The sequence below is a fragment of the Pristiophorus japonicus genome, chromosome 14, assembly GCF_044704955.1.
Source record: "Pristiophorus japonicus isolate sPriJap1 chromosome 14, sPriJap1.hap1, whole genome shotgun sequence".
Lineage (NCBI taxonomy): Eukaryota > Metazoa > Chordata > Chondrichthyes > Pristiophoridae > Pristiophorus > Pristiophorus japonicus.
This window is the reverse complement of record NC_091990.1, coordinates 163,493,702-163,505,821: the sequence shown is the minus strand read 5'-3', so window position 1 is coordinate 163,505,821 and position 12,120 is coordinate 163,493,702. Positions and strand designations below refer to the sequence as shown.

The 12,120-nt window shown below is 45.1% G+C and overlaps 1 protein-coding gene across 5 annotated transcripts in view; it reads right to left on the bottom strand.

The window, feature by feature from the left end:
- LOC139280184 (anoctamin-9-like) overlaps positions 1-12,120 on the bottom strand; it is a 242,322-nt gene that overhangs the window by 221,499 nt on the left and 8,703 nt on the right. For 4 of the 5 annotated variants that reach the window (XM_070899766.1, XM_070899762.1, XM_070899763.1 and 1 more), the window contains exon 2: positions 2,737-2,808. The exons of the other annotated variant lie outside the window; for it this stretch is intronic. Coding sequence is in view for 3 of the 4 variants with exons in the window: in XM_070899762.1 (XP_070755863.1) it covers positions 2,737-2,808 (72 nt within the window). In the remaining variant the exon portion in view is untranslated. The remainder of the gene's footprint in view (positions 1-2,736; positions 2,809-12,120) is intronic. 5 annotated transcript variants of the gene reach the window in all.

The following is a 12,120-nucleotide window of genomic DNA, read 5'->3' as shown; positions in this document are numbered from 1 at the left end:
TGTGAACGACTTCCCCCTGGCTAGTGTTGCAAACAGGTCATCAGCCTTCAGTAACGGGTATTGATCCTGTTTCGAAACTCGGTTGATCGTAACCTTGTAGTCTCCACAAATCCTGACAGTGCCATCACCTTTCAACATGGGAACAATGGAGCTGGCCCATTCGTTAAATTCGACCGGTGATATGATCCCTTCACGCTGGAGTCTGTCCAGTTCGATTTCGAGCTTCTCCCTCATCATGTACGGAACTGCCCGAGCTTTATGATGGATAGGTCTTGCATCCGAGTCCACGTGGATCTGCAATTTGGCTCCCGTGAAATTGCCGATGCCTGGTTCAAACAGTGAGAGGAACATGGAGTATCCTCCTCCGACGACAATGCTTTGATCTCGTTCCAGTTCCATTTGATTTTTTCGAACCAGTTCCTACCAAACAGCGTTGGACCATTGCTTGGAACAATTCATAACGGTAAGTCGTGAACCGCACCATTATACGACACCTTGATTACTGCACTGCCAATCACCGTTATGAGTTCTTTTGTGTATGTACGCAACTTGGCATTGACTGGACTCAGCTTATGCCTCACAGCATTAATATCCCACAGCCTGTCAAATGTCCTCTAGCTCATTATTGATTGACTCGCACCCGTGTCCAATTCCATCAATACCAGCACACCATTTAGTTTTACATTAATCATTATCGGTTAGCTCTTTGTTAATAATGAATACAGTCCATACACTTCCTCCTCTGGTATCTCGGATTGCATGTCTGGAACCGCGCTATACTGGTCATCATCCACCACGTGGTGTGTCGCAGCACGCTTGCTCAGTTGCGGACACATGCGCTGGAGATGCCCCACTCTCGAACAGCGCCGAATTGCGTGTTCCTCTTTCTCCATTTTGTTGGCCACGAAGTACTGGTTCAAGCGGGCTACAAAGTCTGCCCAATCTTCCCCCTCCACGAATCGCTCCAGAATTCCAAATGTGCTCATTTTTGCATGCAAAGGTTCTTGTTATCTTGTTGCCAAATGTGGTGTATGCAATAACTCAAAAGACTGAATACTCCTGACAGGTACAAAGCTGGTTCTACTTTACTGGGGCCCGAAGTGATCACATTATAAGCTGGCTGGCCTTTTATACCTGGGCCGCACACACGTGCGCACAGCCCAATGACCTCCGACAGTGACACCACCTGGTGGCTGGTAAACCCAAGCATACATACTTGACAAAAGCAGAGCCAGGTTTATACCTGTGTTAGTTTACAGTATTCAGTCTATTGAGTTATTACATACACAACAGAAATATATCGGCCGTTCTTCTACAGACAGAACCATTGGCTGACAGATGGCCATAAACAAAAGAGGTCACCGGGACTCGACAGGGAGATCGCAGGAAGACTCAATAAGCTCAAGGAAACTCAGGCGAAGCATTTTAAAAGTACACAAGTGATGAAAATGACTTCCATCTGAATTTCCTCATTAAAGGGTTTGTGCCATTCTAGCACTGCTAATGTGGTGTAAATGTCAAGGAAATTCATCTCCACTATTTCTGCTGGTGTATACCAACACATTTTCTACAATGATATTGCTTTTTGGAGCTGAAGTTGCCCCATTTTATAGCTCCATTAGTGGGGCAGTAATGATTTATCGCCCGGGGGCGGGAGACAGAAGCGACCCACCCGGAATTGCCCCCGGAATGCCGTGGGTGAAAACGGGTTTGCCCTGCACCCCTTACTTTTCACCTCAGGCGGGGGCGCACGCGGAGATGATTTCATCATCGTGTGCACCGGACCCTTATCGCCCTGCACCAACCCCTTTGCGCCCTGCGGGGGATATTGCCCTATAGGGCGCGAAATTGGTGTGGGGCGATGCCAACAAGAGCTGTCATGGCTGGGGCACCCCAGCCACCCTTAAAGGGGAAGGCATTGCGCCGCGGCCAGCATCTTCTTTTTGTCGGCCGACTTTGCATTCGGCCTGACAATGGCGGCCACTGGTTCAGCCGGACCACCAATTGGCCCAGCCAAAACTTTCCCTGATGACTCAGTGGGCACCAGGAAAGCAGCAGCAGAATTCATAGCGGCCCTCCCCTTTAAAAGGGGAGGGACGTTGTGACACGTCAGTGCGAAGCGTCACGTCCACGTCGCACCCCGCTAACGCTGCGCTATCATTCACCTCCAATACCGCCCCACACATTTTTTTCAGACAGAGACCCCAATTCAGCGACATTTAGCGTCCCATCTCGCGGGGCGCTAAATATAATTTAATTCAAATTGTGCGACCCAAACGGGGCGTGGGGCAATTTCACCTCCTTTATCTTTTCTAAGTTATGACAGGGGTTTGTCAGTATTTTTAGGTTATCACCATACAGACAAGTTTGAAAACCTATGATGTAGAGAGAGCTCTAATCCATGCTGTACCTGACTTTGAGTAATTGATGGAACAGTGTAATTGGAGCTTTATACTGTATTTGACTTAAGCTTCCTTTTTACCTGTAACTGCTCAATAGAGCAGTGTGAGATAGTTTTATCCTCCATTTAATCCAAGCCAAACCAGACCTGAAATAGTTTTATTAGTAATATGAAGGAATTTTTATTCTTCTTCTAACCAATATTTTAACAGACTTGAAAGTGTTTGATGGAGCAAACTAATGCAAATGCAGGCTGCACCTCCTCTTCAACAGTGGTGATTATCCCACCATCTAATTTATTTAATCAGATAGTATTAATTAATAGAATGGTGTTACCAGATAGCCTTTATCCTCAGGCAGCAGGTGTGCTTCCTCATTGTCGATTACTATGCATGTTGTTTCATCATTCTGTAAATAAAGAAATGGTGTTAATTAAATCATGTTCATTCACTTGCTGTAACAAAGCAGTCACAAAAAAAATCAAAGTTTCTTCACAATGCCCGATTGTAACCTACCTGCCCAACGAGAACAGGGCAGGCAGGTAGTTAAAATAGCAGTCGGGGGAGGGTAAAGTTGCGTCACAATCTCAATGCATTCCCATCTGCCACCATATTAACTCAGCAAAAGACTTGCTCAGGAGTGCTGTGCACCCCAGGAAAGTGGGGGCCTACTTAACATTCAAAAGTCACGGTGTGATGATGCTATTTTCACTGCAATGCTATTTTAAGTAAAAAGAATCTGGAGGGCTGCACTTCAACAAACCCGCCAGAGAAATTTGGCAGGTGACTGTGACTATGCTGCTTGTAGAGTGTGCTAAATACGTGTTACTCCACAGTCTAATCCATTTACTTAGTCTGACTGCTTCTTTAAAGTTGATCTCACACAGGTAATAAAGATTATTTCTGGTTCAGCAGATTTAGAGGGTTGGAAATAGTGGAACCAATGAGGGAGAGATGGGAGGGGGAAGAAGGGGAACCAAATAGGAGGGGAAGGGTTAGATGGGGAAGGAGTGGAATGGGCGATGGAGAGAAGTGGAGGATATTGGGAGAAAAGGAATCAAGGGAGGACGAGGTGAATGAAGAGTATGGAAGAGGGACGGAGATGAAAAGCGAGGAGTGGAGAGATGGACAGGGGAGTAGATGAGGGTCAGAATATCTGCCCGGGGTGGGGGGGGGGGGGGGGGGGCGTGGCTGCTGCAGGAAAGGAGAGGGACTGCCAAAAGACTGTTAGTGGAGCCAGACCAGTTTAAACTAGATGGCAATGGATGTAGTCTCAGGATTCTAGCAGCATCTACACTGAATGGACATGAGTGAGACACTATAGGAGTGTTTATGGAGAGAGCTCCAAAAACCGAAGGGGAGTTCCTGAAAGAGAACATTGTGAAGGAAACATAAAATCATGGGTCAGTTGGTGTGCGCTTTATTCTTCTTAATGTATTACACAACATGACCCCCACAACACCCACAAACGCAATAGCATTTGATTGTTACGATCTCTCGCTGTTTTTAATATATGAAAGTCGACCGCCTCTGAGGTTGTATATGGGGAGATAAGATGAAAAGAAGTATTCATTTCAAGCAGGGTTAATGGGCCATGGGGATCTTGTTCTCACCGAATGGTACATACTTTCCAGCTGAGGTCATTGGTTAGCAATTAAGAGTGGGAACTGTGGCTGATTAATCCCCTTTCCAGACCTGGGTACACTGGGGCCAATAGTAATGCCCATAATATAGTCCAGGAGATCACATGGCTCTGGTTGGGTGGCGTGTAGAATGTTTCAGTTTAAGGGGTGTCGCAGTTGTGTGGGGCGAACTGGTTGGGCTGGGTGCTCTTTGCCTTTCCATCATTGTTCATAGGTTTATATGTAACCTTTAGGGCTGCTGACCGAGGGCCGTCTGGCTCTTTGTTGGCCGGCGCGGACACGATGGGCCGGAATGGCCTCCTTCAGCGCTGTAAATTTCTATGTTTCTACGTTTCTATGAGTCAGTCAGCATTTTTGTAACAGGGCACCAGGATGATGGCGTCTCACACACATAATATTGCTAAACCATATTATATACTGCATCTGATGTCAAAGAATTGTTACTTTCTTTGAAAAGTTGGGTGTTTTTACAAATGTTGAAATAAATATTTACTGAAGGAAAAAACCCTACTGCATCAATGTTTAAATAATCAGACAATACTACCCTTCCTGGACAATATTATTACTGTAACAGCCTAATGAAACAAACAAAACTTTAAACTCAATTCAAGGAACCTTGTACTGGACTAAATAAGGAAAAGTCATTGAGAAGTCGTTCAAGTTACTGTACCCGCAGGTAAAATTCAGGGCTATCAGCAATGGGCAAACCTTAGGTGCAGAATTTCGGTTCCGATTCATATACCCGACACATGACCTCGCGCTGGAAATAAAGACGGTTAAAAGAAGCAAGCTGCATTATAACTTCCATTATATGGCTTGCAAAGCATAGATTTTCTATTCATATATGAAACTAGACAGTGAGACGTAGAATTTCCCGTGAGGGTGTAATCAGGAAGTTACGCTCGAAATTACGCTCATTTTTCCCACGTCTCCTTACGCTCAAATGTTCTGCCAATCTCACTGACATACATTAGAAGATAAAAATGGGAGTAAACAAGCAGAAATCAGTGTAAACAAATGAGGCCAGAGGAAATGCTGAGCTCACACAATGGATTCCTTCTTTAAATATGAAAATTAGTTTGAAGCCATCTATCATTCAAGCACATGAATGCATCTGCAATCGTGGAAGCTTTTCCATTTTTAATGTGACTTATAGTGATACTATAAAATACATTCAAAGGAACAAAAAATAAATTGCAGTCTCAGTGAGGATCAATAAAAAAAGAATGGCTCAAAAAAAATCACAATAAAACATCTGAAAATTGACATTGCTTTCTGCTGCACCGAAAATTCTGGGTTTAATTTTGCACCTGTTTTGAACGTGTGATATTGCAGGGAATTCGCCTGTACGACTCTTTAGCCTGGGGGAGAAGCCATTATGAGTCAAGATGTATGTGGGCACACAAATTGAGACAGGTGTAAAAGAGGGAGGAAATTTGAGCGAATCATAATTACGTGCGCAGTTATGAATTTCCTTGATCTTTTATGCACGCTATTTGCTTTATGACCCAATTATTCATGTCTCTGGAAGCAAATACACAGAAAATTCCACCGGGTTATGGCAGACTATATGACTAACACTACAGTAGAACACAGCTATGTTCACATCCAATTTCAATACGCACATAGTTTACAAAAGGGATCACTGGACAGCAACTAGGACCAGGAATTCTGGCTGATGTTTTTCTTCTTTCTAATCTAGGAACGTTGCGGTCAATTGTAATGCTCCTGCTGCCACGCTAGTTGAGCTCAGCTAAATCAGCACAGCACATTGAATTACATAGTACATACAGCACAGAAACTAGCCATTTGGCCCAACTAATCTGTGCTGATGTTTATACACCACATGACATAAAAACATAGAAAATAGGTGCAGGAGCAGGCCATTCGGCCCTTCAAACCTGCACCACCATTCAATATGATCATGGCTGATAAGGTAGCTCACTTGATTGGCTACCCCATCCACCACTTTAAACATTCAATCCCTCCATCAGTGCATCATGGCCGCAGTGTGTACCATCAATCAGCAAGGCTTCTTCAACAGCGCTTCCCAAACCCGCGACTTCTAACTCCTAGGACAAGGGTAGCAGGTATCGCCGTTCCTTCATCGTCGCTGGGTCAAAATCCTGGAACTCCCTCCCTAACAGCACTGTGGGAGCACCTTCACCACACGGACTGCAGCGGTTCAAGAAGGCGGCTCACCACCACCTTCTCAAGTGAAATTAGGGAGGTGCAATAAATGCTTGCCAGCGACGCCCACATTCCATGAATGAATTTTTTTAAACTTCCATTGGTAGCAAGTTACATTCTAACCACTCTGAGTAAAGAAACTTCTCCTTATTTTCAAATTGGATTTATTGGTAACTATCTTCTATTTATTGTAACATTCTCTCCACATCTACCTTGTCCAATCTATTCAGAAATGTAAAGACCTCTATCAGGTCACCTCTAAGTAATTTCTTTTCGAAAGAAAAAACTTCAACCTGTTCAATCTTTCCTGATAACTATAATCTCTCAGGTCTGGTACCATCTTTGTCAAACTATTTTGCACTTTCTAGTGCTTCTATGTCCTTGTATGGTATAGTATGGAGACCGGGGGGCCAAAATTCAGGTGCACCAGAAAGCTGGCGCACCTAAGATATTTTGACTATTACTCACCACTGGAACTCTTGGTGCGGTGTGTAGATCCATTTTCAGGACTTTGAATTTTCTTCAAAGTCCTACAGGAAATGGGTCATAATGGGGGCTCAAAGCCAGGCTGACTGGCTGAAAATGGGTCAGTGGGGCCGTCCACCACTGTCAATCAACTTGGGGATGTCACAGCGTGCGTGCGTCACCATGTTAAAGGGGAGATTCGAGCATTTTTAAATTTTGTCCACTGGGCCACCTAGGAGGGTTTTGGCCGGGCCAACGGCCTGGCACCAAGAGGGGGTCCCAGGCTGCCCGTTGGTGGCCCGGCTGAACCTGGGGGCAGTATTTTGCCGGCCGATCAGCAAGTTGGCCAGCAAACATTTTTGCATTGCAGCCCGCCACAGCAGTGGGCCCTCCCTTTTAAGAGCTTCCAAGCTGCCAGCCGCACACAGTCTTCAGAGGGTGCACCGGCAGAAAAATCTGCCAGGGGGGCACCGCACGGCGGGGGTCGACGGATAGAGGTGAAAAAGGCTGATAAGTATTTTTTAATTCATTTAATTTGGCGGTGCGTCTACTTAAGCGGGATAGGGTCCAGGCCGAAAAATCCCCGACCTGAATTTTGATAAGGTCAGCCTGTTGACCCTAAAGTGGCATCCATTCGATTTTTAAGAATGGCCGCCGCAAACGGGCATTAACGAGGGGACGTACAAAAGAAGCCTGAGGTGGGGGATAGAGAGTGGGTGGTGGACGCCGAGCCCGTGTGTCCGGGCGAGGGAGCGAATCTGGCAGCCAATCCTCGAGCCCGGTGAGGAAACGTTCGGTCAGTGGTGGGGTGGTACTTTGAAAAAAAATCAAAAATTAAAGAATTGCATTAGACTTCTTTAATGAATGCCTAGATTCCCATTTTAAACAAGCCTATTGCGCATGCGCAGATCAGTGTATGGTCCACACTAGGGCGTCGACCTTGGGGAAAGAGGAAAGAAGGTGTGAGTGCTTTGTCCTGCTGTTTTGAGCTTCTTGCAAAGCTACAATTTAATTATGGGGGCAATATTGACAATGCCATACCTCGTGCAAGCCTTCTGCATGATGGTGCTGCAGAGGGGACAATTGATCATCGCATGACGAACCTCAGAGCACGCAGGAGGCCTTACCCATATCGGGTATAACGAGGTGGTAGGGGGATGGGAACCTATGCAGGGAGACAGAGGGAAATAAAATGGGGGCAGAAGCAAAAAATAGAAAGGAGAATAGTAAAAATGGAGGGCAGAGAAACCCAAGGCAAAAATTAAAAAGGGCCACATTACAGCAAAATTCTAAAGGGACAAAGAGTGTTAAAAAGACAAGCCTGAAGGCTCTGTGCCTCAATGCGAGAAATATTCGTAATAAGGTGGATGAATTAACTGTGCAGGGAGCTATTAACGATTATGATATAATTGGGATTACGGAGACATAGTTCCAGGGTGACTAATGCTGGGAACTCAACATCCAGGATTATTCAACATTCAGGAAGGATAGACAGAAAGGAAAAGGAGGTGGGGTAACGTTTCTGGTTAAAGAGGAAATTAACGCAATAGTAAGAAAGGACATTAGCTTGGATGATGTGGAATCGGTATGGATAGAGCTGCGGAATACCAAAGGGCAGAAAACGCTAGTGGGAGTTGTGTACAGACCACCAAACAGTAGTAGTGAGATTGGGGATGGCATCAAACAAGAAATTAGGGATGCGTGCAATAAAGGTACAGCAGTTGTCATGGGCGACTTTAATCTACATATAGATTGGGCTAACCAAGCTGGTAGCAATGCGGTGGAGGAGGATTTCCTGGAGTGTATTAGGGATGGCTTTCGAGACCAATATGTCAAGGAACCAACTAGAGAGCTGGTCATCCTAGACTGGGTGTTGTGTAATGAGAGAGAACTCTTTTTCCTTTCTGTCTATCCTTCCTGAATGTTGAATAACCCTGGATGTTGAGTTCCCAACATTGGTCACCCTGGAGCCATGTCTCCATAAAGGCGTGGTAGATGCAGTATAATGTGGATAAATGTGAGGTTATCCACTTTGGTGGCAAAAACATGAAGGCAGAATATTATCTGAATGGCAGATTAGGAAAAGGGGAGGTGCAACGAGACCTGGATGTCATGCTACATCAGTCATTGAAAGTTGGCATGCAGGTACAACAGGCGGTGAAGAAGGCAAATGGTATGTTGGTCTTCATAGCTAGGGGATTTGAGTATAGGAGCAGGGAGGTCTTACTGCAGTTGTACAGGGCCTTAGTGAGGCCTCACCTGGAATATTGTGTTCAGTTTTGGTCTCCTAATCTGAGGAAGGACGTTCTTGCTATTGAGGGAGTGCAGCGAAGGTTCACCAGACTGATTCCCGGGATGGCAGACTGACATATGAGGAGAGACTGGATCGACTGGGCCTGTATTCACTGGAGTTTAGAAGGATGAGAGGGGATCTCATAGAAACATATAAAATTCTGACGGGACTGGACAGGTTAGATGCAGGAAGAATGTTTCCGATGTTGGGGAAGTCTAGAACCAGGGGACATAGTCTAAAGATAAGGGGTAAGCCATTTAGCACTGAGATGAGGAGAAACTTCTTCACTCAGAGAGTTGTTAACCTGTGGAAATCCCTACCGCAGAGAGTTGTTGATGCCAGTTCATTGGATATATTCAAGAGCGAGTTAGATATGGCCCTTACGGCTAAAGGGATCAAGGGGTATGGAGAGAAAGCAGGAAAGGGGTGAATGATCAGCCATGATCTTATTGAATGGTGGTGCAGGCTCGAAGGGCCGAATGGCTTACTCCTGCACCTATTTTCTGTGTTTCTATGTTGACTAATTAGCAATCTTGTTGTGCGAGGCCCCCTGGGGAAGAGTGACCATAATATGGTAGAATTCTTTATTAAGATGGAGAGTGACAGTGTTAATTCAAAGACTTGGGTCCTGAACTTAAGGAAAGGTAACTTCGATGGTATGAGACGTGAATTGGCTAGGATAGACTGATACTTAGGCAAATGATACTTAAAGGATTGGCCGTGGATAGGCAATGGCAGACATTTATAGATCACATGGATGAACTTCAACAATTGTACATCCCTGTCTGGAGTAAAAATAAAATGGGGAAGGTAGCTCAACCGTGGCTAACAAGGGAAATTAGGGATAGTGTTAAATCCAAGGAAGAGGCATATAAATTGGCCAGAAAAAGCAGCAAACCTGAGGACTGGAAGAAATTTAGAATTCAGCAGAGGAGGACAAAGGGTCTAATTAGGAGGGAGAAAATACAGTATGAGAGGAAGCTTGCAGGGAACATAAAAACTGACTGCAAAAGCTTCTATAGATATGCGAAGAGAAAAAGATTAGTGAAGACCAACATAGGTCCTTTGCAGTCAGAATCAGGTGAACATATAATGGGGAACAAAGAAATGACAGACCAATTGAACAAATACTTTGACTCTGTCTTCACGAAGGAAGACACAAATAACCTTCTGGAAATACTAGGGGTTCGAGGGTCTAGCGAAAAGGAGGAACTGAAGGAAATCCTTATTAGTCAGGAAATTGTGTTAGGGAAATTGATGGGATTGAAGGCCGATAAATCCCCAGGGCCTGATAGGTTGCATTCCAGAGAACTTAAGAAATAGTGGATGCATTAGTCATCATTTTCCAACATTCCATTGACTCTGGATCAGTTCCAATGGCTGGAGGGTAGCTAATATAACACCACTTTTTTAAAAAGGAGGGAGAGAGAAAACAGGGAATTATAGACCGGTTAGCCTGACATCGGTGGTGGGAAAAATGTTGGAAACAATTATTAAAGATGAAATAGCAGCGCATTTGGAAAGCAGTGACAGGATCGGTCCAAGTCAGCATGGATTTATGAAAGGGAAATCATTTTGACAAATCGTACAGAATTTTTTGAGGATGTAACTAGTAGAGTGGATAAGGGAGAATCAGTGGATGTGGTGTATTTGGACTTTCATAAGGCTTTTGACAAGGTCCCACACAAGAGATTAGTGTGCAAAATTAAAGCACATGGTATTGGAGGTAATGTATTGACATGGATAGAAAACTGGTTGGCAGACAGGAAGCAGAGAGTCGGAATTTCAGGTCCTTTTCAGAGTGGCAGGCAGTGACCAGTGGGGTGCCGCAGGGTTCGGTGCTGGGACCCCAGCTATTTACAATATACATCAATGATTTAGAAATATAGAAAATAGGTGCAGGAATAGGCCATTCGGCCCTTCGAGCCTGCACCACCATTCAATATGATCATGGCTGATCATTCACCTCAGTACCCCTTTCCCGCTTTCTCTCGATACCCCTTGATCCCTTTAGCCGTAAGGGCCACATCTAACTCTCTTTTGAATATATCCAATGAACTGGCATTAACGACTCTCCGAGGCAGGGAATTCCACAGGTTGACAACTCTCTGAGTGAAGAAGTTTCTCCTCATCTCAGTCCTAAATGGCTTACCCCTTATCCTTAGACTATGACCACTGGTTCTGGACTTCCCCAACATCGGGAACATTCTTCCCGCATCTAACCTGTCCAGTCCCATCAGAATCTTATACGTTTCTATGAGATCCCCTCTCATCCTTCTAAACTCCAGTGTATAAAGGCCCAGTTGAGCCAGTCTCTCCTCATATATCAGTCCGGCCATCCCTGGAATCAGTCTGGTGAACCTTCGCTGCACTCCCTCAATAGCAAGAACGTCCTTCCTCAGATTAGGAGACCAAAACTGAACATAATATTCCAGGTGAGGTCTCACCAAGGCCCTGTACAACTGCAGTAAGACCTCCCTGCTCCTATACTCAAATCACCTAGCTATGAAGGCCAACATGCCATTTGCCTTCTTCACCGCCTGCTGTACCTGCATGCCAACTTTCAATGACTGATGAACCATGACACCCAGGTCTCGTTGCACCTCCCCTTTTCCTAATCTTCCGCCATTCAGATAATATTCTGCCTTTGTGTTTTTTGCCACCAAAGTGGATAACCTCACATTTATCCACATTATACTGCATCTGCCATGCATTTGGCCACTCTCCTAACCTGCCAAATCACTCTGCAGCCTCTTAGCATCCTCCTCACAACACACACCGCCACCCAGTTTAGTGTCATCTGCAAACTTGGAGATATTAGCCTCAATTCCTTCATCCAAATCATCAATGTATATTGTGAAGAGCTGGGCCCTGCGGTACTCCACTAGTTACAGCCTCCCATTCCGAAAAGGACCCGTTTATCCCGACTCTCTGCTTCCTGCCTGCCAACCAATTCTCTATCCACACCAGTACATTACCCCCAATACCATGTGCCTTGACCTTGTTCACCAATCTCTTGTGTGGGACCTTGTCGAAAGCCTTCTGAAAGTCCAAATACACCACATCAACTGGTTCTCCCTTGTCCACTCTACCAGCTACATCCTCAAAAAATTCCAGAAGATTGGTCAAG